Raw genomic sequence first — 24,623 nt, 5'->3', positions numbered from 1 at the left:
ACAGGCGTCCTTCCTAACTCAGTTGCCGGAGAGGAAGGAAACCGCTCAGGGATTTCATCATGAGGCGAAAGGCGACTTTAAAACAGTTAGAGTTTAATGGCTGTGATAGGAGAAAACTGAGGATGGATCAACAACATTGTAGTTATTCCAAAATACTAACCTAATTGACAGAGTGAAAAGAAGGAAGCCTGTACAGAATAAAAATATTCCAAAACATGCATCCTATTTGCAACAAGGCACAAAAGTAATACTGCAAAAAAATTGCAAAAGCAATTAACTTTTTGTCCTGAATACAAAGCAGTGGGGAACCTTCAGAGAAGGCCTAAGGATTGATGTATAAAGATGTATATTTTAAAATGTTTGTTTTTTTATACTATAATTGTAATAATTTTCTCCTTTAGTCTCTTCAGTTTGTGTTGGAAAGAGAAGTCTGAAGACTGAATAGAAAAAATGATATAATCAGGATTCCAAACAGACTGTCCTTCTCTCAGCACATATCAAAGCTGCAGGCTAAGGTTAAATCTAGACTTGGTTTCCTCTATCGTAATCTCTCCTCTTTCACCCTAGCTGCCAAACACTGATTCAGATGACCATCCTACCCATGCTAGATTACGGAGACATAATTTATAGATCGGCAGGTAAGGGTGCTCTCGAGCGGCTAGATGTTCTTTACCATTCGGCCATCAGATTTGCCACCAATGTTCCTTATAGGACACATCACTGCACTCTATACTCCTCTGTAAACTGGTCATCTCTGTATACCTGTTGCAAGACCCACTGGTTGATGCTTATTTATAAAACCCTCTTAGGCCTCACTCCCCCATATCTGAGATATCTACTGCAGCCTTCATCCTCCACATACAACACCCGTTCTGCCAGTCACATTCTGTTAAATGTCCCTGGGTCGCTCCTCTTTTCAGTTCGCTGCAGCTAGCGACTGGAACGAGCTGCAACAAACACTCAAATTGGACAGTTATATCTCCGTCTCTTCATTCAAAGACTCAATCATGGACACTCTTACTGACAGTTGTGGCTGCTTTGCGTGATGTATTGTTGTCTCTACCTTCTTGCCCTTTGTGCTGTTGTCTGTGCCCAAGAATGTTTGTACCATGTTTTGTGCTGCTGCCATGTTGTGTTTCTACCATGTTGTTGTCATGTTGTGTTGCTACCATGCTGTGTTGTCATGTGTTGCTGCCTTGCTATGTTGTTGTCTTAGGTCTCTCTTTATGTAGTGTTGTGGTGTCTCTCTCTTGTCGTGATGTGTGTTTTGTCCTATATTTTAATCCCAGCTCAAGTCCACGCAGGAGGCATTTTGTCTTTTGGTAGGCCGTCATTGTATATAAGTATTTGTTCTTAACTGACTTGCCTTGTTAAATAAAATGTTTTATTTGAGGGTCTCTTTGTAGAAAAAGCTAGCTAGCTCAGCCAGCCATTGGCTAGGCCTTCAGAAGTGGGAATACATTCAACTTTATTGGACCAGAATTTTGGAGTGACAGTGGAACGAACCAATCATATTTTGACTTGCAATGGGCGGGACCGTAAAAAACTAATGTGAGGTGTCTAGGGCTGCAGTCCAAACTCAAAGTAGACAGCCCTTGACCCTAAACCCTCAGCCCTTGAATTATGTTTTACATCGTCACATCCGAGTGTACCTTAAATGTCCCTTGCCCAAGTGAGGGAGAGTGATGATCGTAGAGGCAACATCCTTGGTAGAAATCTTGAAGTTGAGCTTAAAAACCAACCAACCTAAAGCTATTCATGTACCTTACGATAGCTAGCTACAGTTACTCATACTAGCTGGCTATTTAGTTTTATAGTTTGGTCATTTATTCCAATACATTTCAGAATTCCCCAAAATATGTTGATGAAGCTACGTTTTATAGGCTCCTCACTCCGAGACTAAGCCAATTAGCCAACTCTAAAATCAATGTCATATTTATATATATTTTTAGCAAGCTAGCATCATCATAATAGGTTGTGGTCTACCTTTTTTTTTAAAGAAGAAGAAGAGAGAGCACAAGAGAAAATAATCAGTGTTGCAAGCAGTGGTTTTGTGACAATGTTAGCTAGCTTGTGTTGTAGTAGTGTGATGCTAGCTAGCTTGTGTTGTAGTAGTGTGATGTTAACTAGCTTGTGTTGTAGTTGTGTGATGTTAGTTAGCTTGTGTTGTAGTAGTGTGATGTTAGTTAGCTTGTGTTGTAGTAGTGTGATGTTAACTAGCTTGTGTTGTAGTAGTGTGATGTTAGTTAGCTTGTGTTGTAGTAGTGTGATGTTAACAAGCTTGTGTTGTAGTAGTGTGATGTTAGTTAGCTTGTGTTGTAGTAGTGTGATGTTAGTTAGCTTGTGTTGTAGTAGTGTGATGTTAACTAGCTTGTGTTGTAGTAGTGTGATGTTAGTTAGCTTGTGTTGTAGTAGTGTGATGTTAGCTAGCTTGTGTTGTAGCACTGTACTTCATCAGCTGTTATCAACTTCAAGGTGGATGTTGTTTCTAATTTATTTGCATCACCCTTTTCAAGATTAACTTTCAAACTATGTTTATAATTGATCATCTGGTGAGTGGCAATGTTTTTTCTTGCAGCTCGCTTGCTGTTTGCGATCTGTTTGAAAATGACTGCGAAACATAGTTGCATTTAAACTTTAGATCACCGGTTAGTGTGATGAAGGTGATTTAAAAATATATTTTTAATGAGGAAGTAATAGCTGATTTTGTTCATATCATTTTGGAAATGAAATGGTTGTACTTTTGTATAGGTATGATTTCATGTGGGCTACTAAAGTGAACGGGATGCTTATTCTGTAACATTATCGGATGCTGTGTGTGACAGCTGTCTCCTGTCTATCAGCTTTTTGTCTGTGTTTGACCAAAACTGGCTCTCCTTCATCGACCATTGAAGTGCACAGGTATTACAGCTGCTGTCCTTTCAGCACCACGAGCCTGTCACCTTTGTGACACTACTGTTGTCGCTATTGGTGATCGTGGTGTTGTTAGGCTACCGTGTTATGGCGTGTGTCACGTGTCCATGACTGTTCTGTTTCCATGTAACCAGACCTGTTTTGATTCATTCATAATGTCATCAAAAAGTATTGCTCCTCCACTAAAACCTGAACTGTCCGACTACAGAAGATAAAATCTCGGCACATTAAGTGATGCTGTGTGTTATGTTATTTTCTAGATATTTTTTTTTTTTAATACAAAGTATTGGAAGATTTTTGGTCCCTCTGAAGGCCTAGGTTCTATAGTCATGGTTCTCCACTGATACAAAGTGTTATGTTTGGGGCAAATCCAATACAACACATTACTGAGTACCACTAGCTGCATCATGTTATGGGTATGCTTGTAATTGTTAAGGGCTGGGGATTTTTTTCAGGATAAAAAAAGAAATGGAATTGGAACTAAGCACAGGCAAAATCCTAGAGGAAACCCTGGTTCAGTCTGCTTTTCACCAGACACTGGTAGATGAATTCACCTTTCAGCAGGACAATAACCTAAAACACAAGGCCAAATATACACTGGAGTTGCTTACCAAGAAGACGGTGAATGTTCCTGAGTGGCCCAATTACAATTTTGACTTAAATCTGCTTGAAAATCTATGGAAAGACCTGAAAATGGTTGTCTAGCGATGATCAACAACCAATTTGACAGATCTTGAAGAATTTAGAAAATAATAATGTGCAAATATTGTACAATCCAGGTGTGGAAAACTCTTAGAGACTTACCCAGAAAGACTCACGGCTGTAATCACTCTTAGAGACTTACCCAGGAAGACTCACAGCTGTAATCACTGGTGATTCTAACATGTATTGACTCAGGGGTGTGAAAACTTATGTAAATAAATGTGTACATTTTTTTCTTAAAACATGTTTTCACTTTGTCATTGTGAAGTATTGTGTGTAGATTGTTGAGAAATAAAAAGTCAAGGGACTATGAATACTTTCTGAAGGCACTGTATGATAATGATCCCTCACTGCAGGGTTTATGAAGACAGAAAAGGGACGGACTGGGACCAAAACCGGTCCGGGAATTTCTAACACACCGGCCCATTTTGTTCTTCAGATAATAATAGTAATACTATACTACGCTATACTATTATAATAATTTACTATTACTAGTTACTACTGTTCTGCTAGTCTGCTTTCTTTCAATCATCTTAACTAGCATCTCTACTGTTGCTGCTGTGAGGAATGGATTAGTTAGTGCTGTGATAGACAGAACATTTCCACCTCCACCTCCCATCCCCTAGGGGGCAGCAGAACAGAGCAGCCTACAGTTTCCAGGTGTCTGTAGCAAGACAACACTATAGTGACTGTCAGGAACCATCATAATCTGAGTAACACCGGTTAGCAACAACTCAAGAAGAACTGACGTGATAAACGGTTATATAACAAACTACATGGATAACCATTTTGTTCGCCATTTTTTGTTTATCGATATGACATTAGAATTAACTGTATTAGATTCATATAGAATGATAGAAATCTGAATAAAAACAAATGATGCTTTGACATTGAGCAATGACATTTCAAATGAACGTTTGTTTTAGTCTATATAAGCTGATAAAACATGCAATTAAGTTAATGCCAGAATAAAATGAGCACTTTGTATTTTCAGCAATTTCATGCTGCTTATAAACCCTGCATGTCCAGGATATAAATAAAAATAAATTTAAAAAGAAGAAGAAAAAAAAAATAACTTGAAATGAAATTACTATTAAAAACAGCAATCACAGTGCATTTAGACAGAGACTGTGTCCTAAATGGGACACTATTCCCTATTTGATACTACATTAGACCAGAGCCCTGGTCAGAAGTAGTGCATTATTTAGGGAATATGGGGTGTAATTTGGGGCACAGCACAGCGACATCATGGAAAAACAACAAAATAAAACAACAGACATGATGTGATCTGTTTTCAAACAGAAAGCAACATAGACGTGATATCTAACGCAAAGAGAAGAAGAACAGAGTGGTGGTTCAATTCAGGTTTTAATTCAGCCAAATCAGGTTTTAATTCAGCCAAATCAGGTTTTAATTCAGCCAAACCAGGTTTTAATTCAGCCAAATCAGGTTTTAATTCAGCCAATTCAGGTTTTAATTCAGCCAAATCAGGTTTTAATTCAGCCAAATCAGGTTTTAATTCAGCCAAATCAGGTTTTAATTCAGCCAATTCAGGTTTTAATTCAGCCAAATCAGGTTTTAATTCAGCCAAACCAGGTTTTAATTCAGCCAATTCGGGCTAGTGAATTCTAATTCTAATTCAGGAATTGAAATATTCTCATAGAAAACAACGCAGACAATTTTCAATTCATGAATTTAATTTAAATTGACTGAATTGAAAACTGAAACTGACTTCAACCGACCCTGGTAGTAGACGCATCACGACGACAAGACAACACTTACAACTTTGTTTTTTAAAAGTATTTCACAATTTCAGTTCTTTCATAAAATCTAAATAATGTAAAGCTGAAAATGAAAAACATTGTACTGTATATCCAACAAGATAATGTGCATGTACAACATGATGCGCAGTACAAATATCTTAAAGGAGTTCGTTATTAGAGACCAACACAATTTGATGCAAATGTGTTGACGATCTGGGAGTGCTAATCACTGACTCATCCAGCAGACACACTGTGAGTCACACTCTGCACCATCTCTCTCTCTACTCTCTCTCTCTCTCTACTCTCTCCCTCTACTCTCTCTCTCTCGCTCTCTCTACTCTCTCTCTCTACTCTCTCTCTCTCTACCCTATCTCTCTCTCTACTCTCTCTACCATCTCTCTCTCTCTACTCTCTCCACCATCTCTCTCTCTCTACTCTCTCCACCATCTTTCTCTCTCTACTCTCTCCACCATCTCTCTCTCTACTCTCTACTCTCTCCACCATCTCTCTCTCTCTACTCTCTCCACCATCTCTCTCTCTACGCTCTACTCTCTCCACCATCTCTCTCTCTCTACTCTCTCCACCATCTCTCTCGCTCTACTCTCTCCACCATCTCTCTCTCTCTACTCTCTCCCTCTACTCTCTCTCTTTCGCTCTCTCCACTCTCTCTCTCTCTCTCTCCCTCTACTCTCTCTCTACCCTATCTCTCTCTCGCTCCCTCTACTCTCTCTCTCTCCCTCTACCCTATCTCGCTCTCTCTCTCTCCCTCTACTTTCTCTCTCTACCCTATCCCTCTCTCTCTCTACCCTATCTCTCTCTCTCTCTCTCTCTCTCTCGCTTCTCTCTCCTCTCTCTCCACCATCTCTCTCTCTCTCCACCCTATCTCTCTCTCTCTCTCTCGCTTCTCTCTCTTCTCTCTCCCCATCTCTCATATTCTATTCTTCCATTAATGTGATCTTCTACACACACACACACACACACACACACACACACACACACACACACACACACACACACACACACACACACACACACACACACACACACACACACACACACACACACACACACACACACACACACACAACTCATCCTTAAGATCATCCACCTTCCCAAATCGGTTCCTCACCTCACCCACATATTTGTTTGCTTCCCAAATGGCCCCCTATTCCCTACATAGTCCATAGTCTCTATGGGCCCTGGTCAAAAAGCAGTGCACTATATAGCGTGCCTTTGGGGAGGTCATCTCACGTCTTTCTGTCTCTTTTTTCCCCCATCGTTCTCTTCTTTCACTTTTTTCTCTGTCGCTCCATCTAGTCTCTTTGGTCCATTCTCTGCCTCTCCATCTAGTCCCTTTGGTCAATTCCCTGTCTCTCCATCTAGTCCCTTTGGTCAATTCCCTGTCTCTCCATCTAGTCCCTTTGGTCAATTCCCTGTCTCTCCATCTAGTCCCTTTGGTCAATTCCCTGTCTCTCCATCTAGTCCCTTTGGTCAATTCCCTGTCTCTCCATCTAGTCCCTTTGGTCAATTCCCTGTCTCTCCATCTAGTCCCTTTGGTCAATTCCCTGTCTCTCCATCTAGTCCCTTTGGTCAATTCCCTGTCTCTCCATCTAGTCCCTTTGGTCAATTCCCTGTCTCTCCATCTAGTCCCTTTGGTCAATTCCCTGTCTCTCCATCTAGTCCCTTTGGTCAATTCTCTGTAAAGCCTAGAGGCCTATAATATATATCTGTCTATAGTCAAGATGGAGGGACTAAGGACACTGGACTGGACAACCTCTTGTCTGTCTGTCCAGCTCCATATCTGTCCTCCATCCATCTGTCCCTCAGTTGTCCTCTGTCTCCCTCGTGCCCAGTAAGTCTGGTCTGCTCCTGATCACAAATAAACTCAATCAATCATGATCGATCGATTGATTAATTGATCGACCGTCGTCCAGATCAGAAGGAAGTGACGCAGGTCATCTCGTCCGCCAGGTCTTCCTCGTCGCGGCCCGTTCTGATTGTCTCCTCGTCGCTGTACAGGGTTCCAAGGTCGGGATTGTTCAGGAAACCCCCACCCCCTCCGTCCCTGCTTCCCCGACTCAGCAGGTCGCTGGCCGCACTCTCCATCTCGTCAATTGTCATGTGACACGCGTCAGCAATCTCCCGTTTGGCGAAGGCCACAAACTTGGGGTCCTTGGCATACAGACCCAGCCCCTCTGAGATCAGCACCTACATGAGGAGGGACAGTGATTGGTTGGTTGGTTAGTTTATTTTGTTTTACTTAACCCATTAATTTCTCATCAATAACCTGAATATAATGAATGCATTAGTCCAGACTCTATGGATGTTTAAATCAATATCGATCTCTAAATATGTCTGAATGTGTAGTAATACTTACTGCTTCCACCAGGCTATCAGCGCTGCCTCTCTTGTCGCTGTAGTGAGGGCTGAGCTGAGTGGGGACCCTTAGTGTGGTATAGGCCCTGTATGGTGCCTGGGAACCTCCTGAGGGACAAGGGGGCCCCGTGTACCACCCCGCAGGGCCAGGTCGGGAAGTGGCAGCCGTCACGTTGGCCCCTCCACCCGTCTTGTCCCCCCAGATCCCGGAGCCGCCGCCGCTGCCCCCCGCCCCTTCCTCTTCGACCAGGATGAGAGGGGCATAGAGGAGGCGACCTCGGCGAGGGCAAGGGTTAGCCCAGGAGGCAGAGGAACCTGTTGAGGAACGGCTGCTGCTGCGACGAGACTCGTAACTGCCGTACGTCTGGAGGGAGGGGAGAGAGAAATTCAGGTTGAGAAATGTTACAGCCATTGCTACACAACAGTAGGTTCCAATATTCCTTGTTACGTGTGTGTGTGTGTGTGTGTGTGTGTGTGTGTGTGTGTGTGTGTGTGTGTGTGTGTGTGTGTGTGTGACGGTGCTGATGTGTTACCTGTGTGTGTGTGTGTGTGTGTGTGTGTGTGTGTGTGTGTGTGTGTGTGTGTGTGTGTGTGTGTGTGTGTGTGTGTGTGTGTGTGTGTATGTGTGTGTATATGACTGTGTGTGTTTGTGTGTGTGCATGTGTGCATGCTGATGTGTTACCTGTGTGTGTGTGTGTGTGTGTGTGTGTGTGTGTGTGTGTGTGTGTGTGTGTGTGTGTGTGTGTGTGTGTGTGTGTGCGTGTGTGTTTGTGTGTGTGCATGTGTGTATGTGTGTGTGCGTGTGACGGTGCTGATGTGTTACCTGTGTAGTGACCTGTGTGCGTGCACGGCAGGGGGGAGAGTTCTGGTGGTAGGTTCCTGGGATGGGGAGGTCATCATTGCTGTCCTGCCTCCTCAGGCATTGGATATTAAAGGATGGCTTACGACCTGGGAGGAACCAGGAAGAAAACAAGGAGTCACATGGTGGAACCAGGAAGTAAACAGGAAGTCACATGGTGGAACCAGGAAGTAAACAGGAAGTCACATGGTGGAACCAGGAAGTAAACAGGAAGTCACATGGTGGAACCAGGAAGTAAACAGGAAGTCACATGGTGGAACCAGGAAGTAAACAGGAAGTCACATGGAGGGAGCAAGAAATACAAATGAAGTCACATGGTGGAACCAGGAAGTAAGTAGGAAATCACACGGTGGAACCAGAAAGTAGACAGGAAGGCACATGCAGGAACCAGGAAGTAAACAGGAAGTCACATAGATGAACCAAGATGGTGGAACCAGGAAGTAAACAGGATGTCACATGCAGGAACCAAGAAGGAAACAGGAAGTCACATGGAGGATGTTTCTGAAATGGCACCCTATTTACTATAGTGAAATACTGTACTTTTGACGACGGCCCATAGGGACACAGCCTCAGATAGACATAGTTTACCACTGAATGAGGACAACCAAAATGAAGACGCAGTGCAAAGGCCAAGAGTGTAAAACGTTCTGAACATTGCAGATAGAAATGTCATGAATAGAGATGACATGATTCCTTACTCTACATGAGTGAGAGGCATATTTGTTTTACATCATATAATTCTACCTGATTGTTCCCCACCGTCATGCCCCATGTAAAGCAGCCCTGGTGTTGTGATGTTACCGGTAGGTGTGGCGGGGAGGAGGCGTCTCCTTGCGGTCCTCCGTCCATCTCCATAGCCATTCCCGTTCCCGTTGCCATAGTTATTACCGTAGGCAGCGTTGCTGGGGGCGTGGGCGTCGTACATGTGGTCATGCTGACCAGGGTACAGAGGAGGGTCGTCAGGGTAACGAAGTCTGAGAGGGAGGAATGGGATCGAGATTAAGATTAAGATTGAGATTAAGATTAGGATCAAGATTAAGATTAGGATCAAGATTAGGATCAAGATCAAAACAAAGATATAGTGATAATACACACTAGCACACTTTTAGCATCCTCACACATATTCTCAAACACACACACACACACACACACACACACACACACACACACACACACACACACACACACACACACACACACACACACACACACTACCTGTCACGAGGATCAAGGCTTTCGTTATCCTCATCGTAGTAACCCTCCTCTCCTCCGTAACCCTCCTCTCCTCCATCCATCCCTCCGTTACGAACTCGGACAGGAGAATACCTGTCTCTGCTGGAGAGAGGGAAGGGATTGATTGACTGATAGACGGATTGACTAGCTGACTGGTTCACTGATTAATGGACTGACTGAAGGACTGACTGGCTGGCTGGCTGACTGACTGACTACCTGACTGGCTGACTTATTAATGGATTGATGGACTGACTGGCTGGCTGGCTGACTGACTGACTACCTGACTGGCTGACTGATTAATGGACTGGTTGACGGACTGACTGGCTGGCTGGCTGACTGACTGACTACCTGACTGGCTGACTTATTAATGGATTGACGGACTGACTGGCTGGCTGACTACCTGACTGGCTGACTAGCTGACTGGTTGACTGGTTGACTGATTGACTGATTAATGGACTGGCTGACGGACTGACTGGCTGGCTGACTGACTGACGGACTGACAGACTGATTGACGGACTGACTGGCTGAAGGAGATGAAGGTTCTGAGAGAAGGGACAGAAGGAGATGAAGGTTCTGAGAGAAGGGACAGAAGGAGATGAAGGTTCTGAGAGAAGGGACAGAAGGAGATGAAGGTTCTGAGAGAAGGGACAGAAGGAGATGAAGGTTCTGAGAGAAGGGTCAGAAGGAGATGAAGGTTCTGAGAGAAGGGACAGAAGGAGATGAAGGTTCTGAGAGAAGGGTCAGAAGGAGATGAAGGTTCTGAGAGAAGGGACAGAAGGAGATGAAGGTTCTGAGAGAAGGGACAGAAGGAGATGAAGGTTCTGAGAGAAGGGTCACTAAGGGTTCTGAAGGTTCTGAGAGAAGGGACAGAAGGAGATGAAGGTTCTGAGAGAAGGGTCAGAAGGAGATGAAGGTTCTGAGAGAAGGGACAGAAGGAGATGAAGGTTCTGAGAGAAGGGACAGAAGGAGATGAAGGTTCTGAGAGAAGGGTCAGAAGGAGATGAAGGTTCTGAGAGAAGGGACAGAAGGAGATGAAGGTTCTGAGAGAAGGGACAGAAGGAGATGAAGGTTCTGAGAGAAGGGACAGAAGGAGATGAAGGTTCTGAGAGAAGGGTCACTAAGGGTTCTGAAGGTTCTGAGAGAAGGGACAGAAGGAGATGAAGGTTCTGAGAGAAGGGACAGAAGGAGATGAAGGTTCTGAGAGAAGGGTCAGAAGGAGATGAAGGTTCTGAGAGAAGGGACAGAAGGAGATGAAGGTTCTGAGAGAAGGGACAGAAGGAGATGAAGGTTCTGAGAGAAGGGACAGAAGGAGATGAAGGTTCTGAGAGAAGGGACAGAAGGAGATGAAGGTTCTGAGAGAAGGGACAGAAGGAGATGAAGGTTCTGAGAGAAGGGACAGAAGGAGATGAAGGTTCTGAGAGAAGGGACAGAAGGAGATGAAGGTTCTGAGAGAAGGGACAGAAGGAGATGAAGGTTCTGAGAGAAGGGTCAGAAGGAGATGAAGGTTCTGAGAGAAGGGACAGAAGGAGATGAAGGTTCTGAGAGAAGGGACAGAAGGAGATGAAGGTTCTGAGAGAAGGGACAGAAGGAGATGAAGGTTCTGAGAGAAGGGTCACTAAGGGTTCTGAAGGTTCTGAGAGAAGGGTCAGAAGGGTTCTGAAGGTTCTGAGAGAAGGGACACTAAGGGTTCTGAAGGTTCTGAGAGAAGGGTCAGAAGGAGATGAAGGTTCTGAGAGAAGGGACAGAAGGAGATGAAGGTTCTGAGAGAAGGGTCAGAAGGAGATGAAGGTTCTGAGAGAAGGGTCAGAAGGAGATGAAGGTTCTGAGAGAAGGGTCAGAAGGAGATGAAGGTTCTGAGAGAAGGGTCAGAAGGAGATGAAGGTTCTGAGAGAAGGGTCAGAAGGAGATGAAGGTTCTGAGAGAAGGGTCAGAAGGAGATGAAGGTTCTGAGAGAAGGGTCACTAAGGGTTCTGAAGGTTCTGAGAGAAGGGACAGAAGGAGATGAAGGTTCTGAGAGAAGGGTCACTAAGGGTTCTGAAGGTTCTGAGAGAAGGGTCACTAAGGGTTCTGAAGGTTCTGAGAGAAGGGTCAGAAGGAGATGAAGGTTCTGAGAGAAGGGTCACTAAGGGTTCTGAAGGTTCTGAGAGAAGGGACAGAAGGAGATGAAGGTTCTGAGAGTAGGGACACAATGAGATGAAGGTTCTGAGAGAAGGGTCAGAAGGAGATGAAGGTTCTGAGAGAAGGGTCAGAAGGAGATGAAGGTTCTGAGAGAAGGGTCACTAAGGGTTCTGAAGGTTCTGAGAGAAGGGACAGAAGGAGATGAAGGTTCTGAGAGAAGGGTCAGTCTGGTAGTCAGTCAGAAACACGTAACGTAGGATCGTATCGTAGCGTCTGCGACAACTAAGGAACATTGTTCTCGTACGCAGATTTTCTCCGGACAAATCCCGTTTTCCTAAGTGTTCACATGTTTCGAATTTTGGATGGGGAGGGGACATTTGGCCTAATTGGCTGAACGTTTTCAGTTTAAGGGGGTGGAGACTGTTTTCTTGTTATTAGCTTTTCTCATATCTCTCCCCAAAACCTAATGGAACATCTGATGCAATTACCTGAGATTTATTTTTGTTTTGTTCTGGGTTTCCGAGATTAGTCAAGTGCCTACCTTGAATACTTGTTAGAATTCCTTCTGCTCATGGCCGGTTGGTCCACCAGTCCGTTCTTAATGGAAGAATGACGATGATGATGGTTGAGCGAAGATCTCATGTTGTCTCCTCGTCTCAGCTCATCCTGCTCAAGGCCTCCTCCGTTGGGGGTCTTGGAGAAAGAGGTGGAACCTCGGTGGGCCAGACCCCCGTTGGAGAGACTCTCCCTGGGCATACCTCCTCCTCCAGTAAGGGTGGTGATCATGGAGCCACGCCTGTCCTTACCCTCAGGGGCATAGCCATTGTCAGTCTGTGGGGAGAGTGTTAGAGGGGAGAAGTTGATCAAGGCAATACTGAGAAATCACTAATCTTGACTAGTTACTACTACTAGACTAGCTACTACTAACTAGTTATTATGTGTGATTTCTAGATCAGTGATTATGTGCAATCCAACTGCAGTGTAGTCGATGTAAAACATGCACAAGGTTAGAGATAAAATCACAAGGTTAAATCCAGATGAATGTAAATCACCTTTTGCGGATCAGTTTGGACAGCCCTGTTTTACAGCCTGCTAGTGTCTGTCACCGTCTCAACACGTTAACGTCATATAACATACAGTTAAAGTAGGAAGTTTACATCCACTTAGGTTGGAGTCATTAAAACTCGTTTTTCAACCTCTCCACAAATGTCTTGTTAACAAACTATAGTTTTGGCAAGTCGGTTAGGACATCTACTTTGTGCATGACACAAGTCATTTTTCCAACAATTGTTTACAGACAGATTATTTCACTTATAATTCACTGTATCTCAATTCCAGTGGGTCAGAAGTTTACATACACTAAGTTGACTGTGCCTTTAAACAGCTTGGAAAATTCCAGAAAATGATGTCATGGCTTTAGAAGCTTCTGATAGGCTAATTGACATCATTTGAGTCAATTGGAGGTGTCCCTGTGGATGTATTTCAAGGCCTACCTTCAAACTCAGTGCCTCTTTGCTTGACATCACGGGAAAATAAAAATAAATCAGCCAAGACCTCAGAAAAACACTGCAGACCTCCACAAGTCTGGTTCATCCTTGGGAAATGTCCAAATGCCTGAAGGTACCACGTTCATCTGTACAAACAATAGTACGCAATTATAAACACCATGCGACCACGCTGCCGTCATACCGCTCAGGAAGGAGACGCGTTCTGTCTCCTAGAGATGAACGTACTTTGGTGCGAGAAGTGCAAATCAGTCCCAGAACAACAGCAAAGGACCTTGTGAAGATGCTGGAGGAATCAGGTACAAAAGTATCTATATCCACAGTAAAACAAGTCCTATATCGACATAACCTGATAGGCCACTCAGCAAGGAAGAAGCCACTGCTCCAAAACCGCCATAAAAAAGCCAGACTACAGTTTGCAACTGCACATGGGGACAAAGATCGTACTTTTTGGAGAAATGTCCTCTGGTCTGATGAAACAAAAATAGAACTGTTTGGCCATAATGACCATCGTTGTGTTTAGAGGAAAAAGGGGGAGGCTTGCAAGCCGAAGAACACCATCCCAACTGTGAAGCACGGGGGTGGCAGCACCATGTTGTGGGGGTGCTTTGCTGCAGGAAGGACTGGTGCACTTCACAAAATAGATGGCATCATGAGGAGGAAAATAATGTGGATATATTGAAGCAACATCTCAAGACATCAGTCAGGAAGTTAAAGCTTGGTCGCAAATGGGTCTTCCAAATGGACAATGACACCAAGCATACTTCCAAAGTTGTGGCAAAATGGCTTAAGGACAACAAAGTCAAGGGATTGGAGTGGCCATCACAAAGCCCTGACCTCAATCCTATAGAACATTTGTGGGTAGAACTGAAAAAGTGAGTGCGAGCAAGGAGGCCTACAAACCTGACTCAGTTACACCAGCTCTGTCAGGTGGAATGGGCCAAAATTCACCCAATGTATTGTGAGAAGCATGTGGAAGGCTACCCAAAACATTTGACCCATGTTAAACAATTTAAAGGCAATGCTACCAAATACTAATTGAGTGTATGTAAACTTCTGACCCACTGGGAATGTGATGAAAGAAATTAAAGCTGAAATAAATAATTCTCTCTACTTGCACATCATCATCTGCTCATTTATCACTCCAGTGTTAATCTGCTAAATTGTAATTTGCTTCGCTACTATGGCCTATTTATTGCCTACCTCTTCACGCCATTTGCACACACTGTATATAGACTGTATTTTTTCTATTGTGTTATTGACTGTACGCTTGTTTACTCCATGTGTAACTCTGTGTTGTTGTTTGTGTCAAACTGCTTTGCTTTATCTTGGCACGGTCGCAGTTGTAAATGAGAACTTGTTCTCAACTAGCTTACCTGGATAAATAAAGGTGAAATAAATAAAATAAAAACATTTATAAAAATGATTCTAACATATTCACATTCCTAAAATTAAGTGTTGATCCTAACTGACCTAAGAAGGGGAATTTTTACTAGGATTAAATTGGAATTGTGAAAAACTGAGTATAAATGTATTTGGCTAAGGTGTATGTAAACTTCCGACTTCAACTATATATATACACAGTGACCTTATAGGGAGAATCATCTTCCTCTGGCTCTTCCTCCATGCCCTCTTCCTCTTCCTCCTCCAGGTCAGCTGACATGGCCATCCTCATCTCCGGCCCGAGGTCCTGCAGCGTACGCAGGCCCGCCTGACACAGCTGCACACGAAGAGAGAGAAGGTGAGAATGCGTATGTATATATATAAATATAGATATTTATAAATATCTATACAGACCAATACGTACAACTAGTACTCTACCGCGTAGCTAGTACTCTACCGCATAGCTAGTACTCTACCGTATAGCTAGTACTCTATCGTATAGCTAGTACTCTATCGTATAGCTAGTACTCTACTGTATAGCTAGTACTCTACCGTATAGCTAGTACTCTACCATATAGCTAGTACTCTATCGTATAGCTAGTACTCTACCGTATAGCTAGTACTCTACCGTATAGCTAGTACTCTATCGTATAGCTAGTATTCTACCGTATAGCTAGTACTCTACCGTATAGCTAGTACTCTATTGTATAGCTAGTACTCTATCGTATAGCTAGTACTCTTCCGTATAACTAGTACTCTACCGTATAGCTAGTACTCTACCGTATAGTTAGTACTCTAGCGTATAGTTAGTACTCTACCGTATAGTTAGTTCTCTACCGTATAGCTAGTACTCTACCGTATAGCTAGTTCTCTACCGTATAGCTAGTACTCTACCGTATAGTTAGTACTATACCGTATAGCTAGTACTCTACCGGAAAGCTAGTTCTCTACCATATAGCTAGTACTCTACCGTATAGCTAGTACTCTACCATATAACTAGTACTCTACCATATAGCTAGTACTCTACCACGTACTTAGTACTCTACCATATAGCTAGTACTCTACCGTATAACTAGTTCTCTACCATATAGCTAGTACTCTACCGCATAGCTAGTACTCTACCGCATAGCCAGTACTCTACCGCATAGCTAGTACTCTACCGTATAGCTAGTACTCTACCGTATAGCTAGTACTCTACCGTATAACTAGTACTCTACCGTATAGTTAGTACTCTCGTATAACTATTCCTCTTGCGTATAGCTAGTACTCTACCGTATAACTAGTACTCTAACGTATAGCTAGTACTGTATCGTATTTCTAGTGCTCTACCGCATAGTTAGTACTCTACCGTATAGTTAGTACTCTACCGTATAGCTAGTACTCTACCGTATAGCTAGTACTCTACCGTATACTGTAGCTAGTACTCTACCGTATAGCTAGTACTCTACCGTATAGCTAGTACTCTACCATTGAACTAGCACTCTACCATATAGTTAGTACTCCACCGTATAGCTAGTACTCTACCGTATACTGTAGCTAGTACTCTACCATTGAACTAGCACTCTACCATATAGTTAGTACTCCACCGTATATACAGTATATAAAGAGCAGCTACTGACCGTATACAGAGGAGACAGTATGCAGCAGAGGAGACAGTATGCAGCAGCGGAGACAGTATGCAGCAGAGGAGACAGTATGCAGCCAGAGGAGACAGTATGCAGCAGAGGAGACAGTATGCAGCACAGGAGACAGTATGCAGCCAGAGGAGACAGTATGCAGCAGAGGAGACAGTATGCAGCAGAGGAGACAGTATGCAGCAGAGGAGACAGTATGCAGCAGAGGAGACAGTATGCAGAGGAGGAGACAGTATGCAGAGGAGACCGTAGCTGGATTAGGGGTATGAGCTGGATTGGGGGTATGGCCCTGTGATAGACTAGCATCCTGTGTAGGGGGGTGTACTGGTACATCAAGCTGTCTCACTACAGAAACAGGAGATAGACTAGTGTCCTGTCCAGGGGGTGTCCTGGTACATCAAGCTGTCTCACTACAGAAACAGGAGATAGACTAGTGTCCTGTCCAGGGGGTGTCCTGGTACATCAAGCTCCCTCACTACAGAAACAGGAGATAGACTAGTGTCCTGTCCAGGGGGTGTACTGGTACATCAAGCTGTCTCCCTACAGAAACAGGAGATAGACTAGTGTCCTGCCCCAGGGATAGAACTTAAGTATTTGGGGTACTGGCCAGCCAGGCTAGTAGACCGCCACAATCTGTGCCAAAGTAACATTTCACTGGCTTGCTGGGCTTCTTTGGCACATTGTCTGAACAGTACCATCCTCGATCTAGCAGGCTATCTTCATTTTCATCCTTGAAGCTGCCTCACACTACAGAAACAAGAGATAGGCTGCTGCACTCCACTCGCCTTTCTCGCTGCGACAAGAATACTAACCTGTAGAGCAGCAGAGGTGTTGTTTGGGTCGCCCTCTTCTAGATCTCCTTGCTCTTTTCTCTTCCTGAACTTCCTGAAGTAGTCCTGAATCAGGAAGGTCGCGTAGAACTTACCAACCGTCACATCCTCTTCTGTGGAGGGGAGAGGAGAGGAGAAAAAAAGAGAGACGACCGAAAGAGAGATGACAGAAAGAGGACAGAAGAGAGAGGACCGAAGAGAGGAAGAGAGATGACAGAAAGAGGACAGAAGAGAGAGGACCGAAGAGAGGAAGAGAGATGACAGAAAGAGGACAGAAGAGAGAGGACCGAAGAGAGGAAGAGAGATGACAGAAAGAGGACAGAAGAGAGAGGACCGAAGAGAGGAAGAGAGATGACAGAAAAAGGACAGAAGAGAGAGGACCGAAGAGAGGAAGAGAGATGACAGAAAGAGGACAGAAGAGAGAGGACCGAAGAGAGGAAGAGAGATGACAGAAAGAGGACAGAAGAGAGAGGACCGGAGAGAGGAAGAGAGATGACAGAAAGAGGAGAGAAGAGAGACGACCGAAGAGAGGAAGAGAGATGACAGAAAGAGGACAGAAGAGAGAGGACCGAAGAGAGGAAGAGAGATGACAGAAAGAGGAGAGAAGAGAGACGACCGAAGAGAGGAAGAGAGATGACAGAAAGAGGACAGAAGAGAGAGGACCGAAGAGAGGAAGAGAGATGACAGAAAGAGGAGAGAAGAGAGACGACCGAAGAGAGGAAGAGAGATGACAGAAAGAGGACAGAAGAGAGAGGACCGAAGAGAGGAAGAGAGATGACAGAAAGAGGACAGAAGAGAGAGGACCGAAGAGAGGAAGAGAGATGACAGAAAGAGGACAGAAGAGAGAGGACCGAAGAGAGGAAGAGAGATGACAGAAAGAGGAGAGAAGACCGAAGAGAGAGGAGAAGAGAGGAAGAGAGATGACAGAAAGAGGACAGAAGAGAGAGGACCGAAGAGAGGAAGAGAGATGACAGAAAGAGGACAGAAGAGAGAGGACCGAAGAGAGGAAGAGAGATGACAGAAAGAGGACAGAAGAGAGAGGACCAAAGAGAGGAAGAGAGATGACAGAAAGAGGACAGAAGAGAGAGGACCGAAGAGAGGAAGAGAGATGACAGAAAGAGGACAGAAGAGAGAGGACCGAAGAGAGGAAGAGAGATGACAGAAAGAGGAGAGAAGACCGAAGAGAGAGGAGAAGAGAGGAAGAGAGATGACAGAAAGAGGACAGAAGACCGAAGAGAGAGGAGAAGAGAGGAAGAGAGATGACAGAAAGAGGACAGAAGACCGAAGAGAGAGGAGAAGAGAGGAAGAGAGATGACAGAAAGAGGACAGAAGAGAGAGGACCGAAGAGAGGAAGAGAGATGACAGAAAGAGGACAGAAGAGAGAGGACCGAAGAGAGGAAGAGAGATGACAGAAAGAGGACAGAAGAGAGAGGACCGAAGAGAGGAAGAGAGATGACAGAAAGAGGAGAGAAGACCGAAGAGAGAGGAGAAGAGAGGAAGAGAGATGACAGAAAGAGGACAGAAGAGAGAGGACCGAAGAGAGGAAGAGAGATGACAGAAAGAGGACAGAAGAGAGAGGACCGAAGAGAGGAAGAGAGATGACAGAAAGAGGACAGAAGAGAGAGGACCGAAGAGAGGAAGAGAGATGACAGAAAGAGGACAGAAGAGAGAGGACCGAAGAGAGGAAGAGAGATGACAGAAAAAGGACAGAAGAGAGAGGACCGAAGAGAGGAAGAGAGATGACAGAAAGAGGACAGAAGAGAGAGGACCGAAGAGAGGAAGAGAGATGACAGAAAGAGGACAGAAGAGAGAGGACCGAAGAGAGGAAGAGAGATGACAGAAAGAGGAGAGAAGAGAGACGACCGAAGAGAGGAAGAGAGATGACAGAAAGAGGACAGAAGAGAGAGGACCGAAGAGAGGAAGAGAGATGACAGAAAGAGGACAGAAGAGAGAGGACCGAAGAGAGGAAGAGAGATGACAGAAAGAGGACAGAAGAGAGAGGACCGAAGAGAGGAAGAGAGATGACAGAAAGAGGACAGAAGAGAGAGGACCGAAGAGAGGAAGAGAGATGACAGAAAGAGGAGAGAAGACCGAAGAGAGAGGAGAAGAGAGGAAGAGAGATGACAGAAAGAGGACAGAAGAGAGAGGACCGAAGAGAGGAAGAGAGATGACAGAAAGAGGACAGAAGAGAGAGGACCGAAGAGAGGAAGAGAGATGACAGAAAGAGGAGAGAAGAGAGAGGACCGAAGAGAGGAAGAGAGATGACAGAAAGAGGACAGAAGAGAGAGGACCGAAGAGAGGAAGAGAGATGACAGAAAGAGGACAGAAGAGAGAGGACCGAAGAGAGGAAGAGAGATGACAGAAAAAGGACAGAAGAGAGAGGACCGAAGAGAGGAAGAGAGATGACAGAAAGAGGACAGAAGAGAGAGGACCGAAGAGAGGAAGAGAGATGACAGAAAGAGGACAGAAGAGAGAGGACCGAAGAGAGGAAGAGAGATGACAGAAAGAGGAGAGAAGAGAGACGACCGAAGAGAGGAAGAGAGATGACAGAAAGAGGACAGAAGAGAGAGGACCGAAGAGAGGAAGAGAGATGACAGAAAGAGGACAGAAGAGAGAGGACCGAAGAGAGGAAGAGAGATGACAGAAAGAGGACAGAAGAGAGAGGACCGAAGAGAGGAAGAGAGATGACAGAAAGAGGACAGAAGAGAGAGGACCGAAGAGAGGAAGAGAGATGACAGAAAGAGGAGAGAAGACCGAAGAGAGAGGAGAAGAGAGGAAGAGAGATGACAGAAAGAGGACAGAAGAGAGAGGACCGAAGAGAGGAAGAGAGATGACAGAAAGAGGACAGAAGAGAGAGGACCGAAGAGAGGAAGAGAGATGACAGAAAGAGGACAGAAGAGAGAGGACCAAAGAGAGGAAGAGAGATGACAGAAAGAGGACAGAAGAGAGAGGACCGAAGAGAGGAAGAGAGATGACAGAAAGAGGACAGAAGAGAGAGGACCGAAGAGAGGAAGAGAGATGACAGAAAGAGGAGAGAAGACCGAAGAGAGAGGAGAAGAGAGGAAGAGAGATGACAGAAAGAGGACAGAAGACCGAAGAGAGAGGAGAAGAGAGGAAGAGAGATGACAGAAAGAGGACAGAAGACCGAAGAGAGAGGAGAAGAGAGGAAGAGAGATGACAGAAAGAGGACAGAAGAGAGAGGACCGAAGAGAGGAAGAGAGATGACAGAAAGAGGACAGAAGAGAGAGGACCGAAGAGAGGAAGAGAGATGACAGAAAGAGGACAGAAGAGAGAGGACCGAAGAGAGGAAGAGAGATGACAGAAAGAGGAGAGAAGACCGAAGAGAGAGGAGAAGAGAGGAAGAGAGATGACAGAAAGAGGACAGAAGAGAGAGGACCGAAGAGAGGAAGAGAGATGACAGAAAGAGGACAGAAGAGAGAGGACCGAAGAGAGGAAGAGAGATGACAGAAAGAGGACAGAAGAGAGAGGACCGAAGAGAGGAAGAGAGATGACAGAAAGAGGACAGAAGAGAGAGGACCGAAGAGAGGAAGAGAGATGACAGAAAGAGGACAGAAGAGAGAGGACCGAAGAGAGGAAGAGAGATGACAGAAGAGAGAGGACCGAAGAGAGGAAGAGAGATGACAGAAAGAGGACAGAAGAGAGAGGACCGAAGAGAGGAAGAGAGATGACAGAAGAGAGAGGACCGAAGAGAGGAAGAGAGATGACAGAAAGAGGACAGAAGAGAGAGGACCGAAGAGAGGAAGAGAGATGACAGAAGAGAGAGGACCGAAGAGAGGAAGAGAGATGACAGAAAGAGGACAGAAGAGAGAGGACCAAAGAGAGGAAGAGAGATGACAGAAAGAGGACAGAAGAGAGAGGACCGAAGAGAGGAAGAGAGATGACAGAAAGAGGACAGAAGAGAGAGGACCGAAGAGAGGAAGAGAGATGACAGAAAGAGGAGAGAAGACCGAAGAGAGAGGAGAAGAGAGGAAGAGAGATGACAGAAAGAGGAGAGAAGAGAGAGGACCGAAAGAGAGATGACAGAAAGAGGACAGAAGAGAGAGGACCGAAAGAGAGATGACAGAAAGAGGACAGAAGAGAGAGGACCGAAGAGAGGAAGAGAGATGACAGAAAGAGGAGAGAAGACCGAAGAGAGAGGAGAAGAGAGGAAGAGAGATGACAGAAAGAGGAGAGAAGAGAGAGGACCGAAAGAGAGATGACAGAAAGAGGACAGAAGAGAGAGGACCGAAAGAGAGATGACAGAAAGAGGACAGAAGAGAGAGGACCGAAGAGAGGAAGAGAGATGACAGAAAGAGGAGAGAAGACCGAAGAGAGAGGAGAAGAGAGGAAGAGAGAAGACCGAAGAGAGAGGAGATGAGAGGAAGAGAGATGACAGAAAGAGGAGAGAAGAGAGAGGACAGAGAAGCAAGAGAGAGAGAGAGAGAGAGACAGAAGAGAATACACTGTGTTTACTTCCAGAATTGACTGAGTTGAAATGGAATGGACCCCAACCATGGAGAATATACACTGTGAAGAAGATGCATATACATACTGTATGTACTATTTAAATAATTGAGGTACTTTTGATTTATACTGAACAAAAATATAAACGCAACATGTAAAGTGTTGGTCGCATGTTTTATGAGCTGAAATAAAATCTTATTTCTCTTAATTTTTGTGCACACATGTTTGTTTACATCCCTGTTGGTGAGCATTTCTCCTTTGCCAAGATAATCCATCCACCTGACAGGTGTGGCATATTAAGAAACTGATTAAACAGTGTGATCATTACACAGGTGCACCTTGTGCTGGGGACAGTAAAATGCCACTCTCAAATGTGCAGTTTTGTCACACAACACAATGCCACAGATGTCTCAAGTTTTGAGGTAGCGTACAATTGGCAAGCTGACTGCAGGAATGTCCACCAGAGTTGTTGCCAGGGAATTGAATGTTCATTTCTCTACCATAAGCCGCCTCCAACATCGTTTTAGAGAATTTGGCAGTACTTCCAACCGGCCTCACAACTGCAGACCATGTGTAACCACGCCCACCCTGGACCTTCCACATCCTGCTTCTTCACCTGTGGGATCGTCTGGGACCAGTCACCCAGACAGCTGATGAAACTGAGGAGTATTTCTGTCTGTAATAAAGCCCTTTTGTGGGGAAAAAAAATCATTTTGATTTGCTGAGCCTGGCTACCCAGTGGGTGTACCTGGCTCCCAAGTGGACGAGCCCCTGCCCAGTCATGTGAAATCCATAGATTAGTTCCTAATGAATTTATTTCAATTGACAGATTTTTCTTATATAAACTGTAACTCAGCAAAATCTTTGAAATTGTTGAATGTTGCGTTTATATTTCTGTTCAGTATCGATACATGGGCACTGATACTATACAGGAACCATACGCTTTAGTTTTAAATGAGTCGGTGTGATTTGATTTGATTAGAAAAACGGTTCAATGCGATTTGGTTTGATTAGAGGAACGGTTTAACGCGATTTGGTTTGATTAGAGGAACGGTTTAACGCGATACGATTCAATCCACTAATGGAGGATATCATTTGACTGGTGTGCAGGGTAGGAAGAGGTATGAAGAGGTTTGAAGAGGTTGGAAGAGGTTGAAAGAGGTAGGAAGAGGTAGGAATAGGTAGGAAGAGGTTGGAAGAGGTATGAAGAGGTTGGAAGAGGTATGAAGAGGTATGAAGAGGTTGCAAGAGGTTGCAAGAGGTTGGAAGAGGTAGGAAGAGGTAGGAAGAGGTAGGAAGAGGTTGGAAGAGGTAGGAAGAGGTAGGAAGAGGTTGGAAGAGGTTGAAACAGGTAGGAAGAGGTAGGAAGAGGTAGGAAGAGGTTGGAAGAGTTATGAAGAGGTTGGAAAAGGTAGGAAGAGGTAGGAAGAGGTAGGAAGAGGTATGAAGAGGTTGGAAGAGGTTGGAAGAGTTTGGAAGAGGTTGGAAGAGGTATGAAGAGGTTGGAAGAGGTTGGAAGAGGTTGGAAGAGGTTGGAAGAGGTTGGAAGAGGTTGGAAGAGGTATGAAGAGGTATGAAGAGGTATGAAGAGGTATGAAAAGGTTGGAAGAGGTTGGAAGAGGTTGGAAGAGGTATGAAGAGGTATGAAGAGGTATGAAGAGGTTGGAAGAGGTAGGAAGAGGTATGAAGAGGTATGGAGAGGTATGAAGAGGTATGAAAAGGTATGAAAAGGTTGGAAGAGGTTTGAAGAGGTATGAAGAGGTATGAAGAGGTATGAAGAGGTTGGAAGAGGTTGGAAGAGGTTGGAAGAGGTTGGAAGAGGTATGAAGAGGTATGAAGAGGTTGGAAGAGGTAGGAAGAGGTAGGAAGAGGTAGGAAGAGGTTGGAAGAGGTTGGAAGAGGTATAAAGAGGTAGGAAGAGGTAGGAAGAGGTAGGAAGAGGTAGGACGAGGTATGAAGAGGTTGGAAGAGGTTGGTAGCTTTGACACTATTCCATTGATCCCATTGTACTGGTAAAACTAAATGATGCACATATGAACCCTGAGTGATACACATAATATATATATAAATCAACAACTAAAAGACTGAAACAAACCACCGTTGAACCACTCTGTTGTGATCCTGAACAAGTGGTCATCTGGGGTGGGGTACAATAACCCCGTCCACATCCAAAATGGCACACTATTCCCTAGGTAGTGCACTAGGCTTGTTCCCTATTATCTAGGTAGTGGATATTTGACCGGCTGATCCAAAAAAAATAATGATAGGGTGGGTTAGGGTTGGGATTAGGTTAGGGTTAGGGTTGGGATTAGGGTTAGGTTTGGGATTAGGGTTAGGATTGAGATTAGGGTTATGGTTGGGGTTAGGAATAAGGTTTAAGGTTAGGGTTATTTTAAATCTGCCGGCTGTATACACTCCATGTAAATGCACTAGGCTCTGGCCAAAAGGTAGTGCACTACTATGAAGGGAGTAGGGTGCCATTTGAGCGTGGTTGGCCCCCCATCTCACCCTCGTGTGGGGGGATGACCTCGTCCAGAACCTTGGGCTTCATCCTCTTCCAGATCTTCTTTATTATTGTCCTTAACTCCTCGTTCTCCTGGTCCGGGTTACCTGGGGAAATAAGCAATTAGTTGATTCATTGGTTGAACAATTGATTGACTGATCGATTGATTGAATTGAAATTTAAATTGAATTGTTTGACTGACGATCCCCATCTTTATTAGTTATGTTAAAAAACGTGAAATATGTCATCTCGATGCATAGCACAGACGCCACAATAATATTAAAAACACTGATACAACGTGTGTGTGTGTGTGTGTGTGTGTGTGTGTGTGTGTGTGTGT

The 24,623-nt window shown here is 44.6% G+C and overlaps 1 protein-coding gene across 1 annotated transcript in view; it reads right to left on the bottom strand.

Annotated features, from left to right (window-relative positions):
- Positions 1 to 6,294: 6,294 nt before the first annotated feature.
- cacna1fb (calcium voltage-gated channel subunit alpha1 Fb) overlaps positions 6,295 to 24,623 on the bottom strand; it is a 183,032-nt gene continuing 164,703 nt past the window's right edge. The window contains exons 39-47 of the mRNA XM_082962277.1: positions 24,289 to 24,390; positions 17,299 to 17,429; positions 15,058 to 15,189; positions 12,506 to 12,795; positions 9,829 to 9,948; positions 9,415 to 9,587; positions 8,578 to 8,702; positions 7,756 to 8,118; positions 6,295 to 7,586 (exon numbers count right to left, since the gene is read on the bottom strand). Coding sequence (XP_082818403.1) covers positions 7,314 to 7,586; positions 7,756 to 8,118; positions 8,578 to 8,702; positions 9,415 to 9,587; positions 9,829 to 9,948; positions 12,506 to 12,795; positions 15,058 to 15,189; positions 17,299 to 17,429; positions 24,289 to 24,390 — 1,709 coding nt within the window. The 3' untranslated portion in view covers positions 6,295 to 7,313. The remainder of the gene's footprint in view (positions 7,587 to 7,755; positions 8,119 to 8,577; positions 8,703 to 9,414; positions 9,588 to 9,828; positions 9,949 to 12,505; positions 12,796 to 15,057; positions 15,190 to 17,298; positions 17,430 to 24,288; positions 24,391 to 24,623) is intronic.

Source organism: Salmo salar, chromosome 15, assembly GCF_965601325.2.
Source record: "Salmo salar chromosome 15, fSalSal1, whole genome shotgun sequence".
NCBI lineage: Eukaryota > Metazoa > Chordata > Actinopteri > Salmoniformes > Salmonidae > Salmo > Salmo salar.
This window is presented reverse-complemented; position numbering and strand designations above follow the sequence as displayed.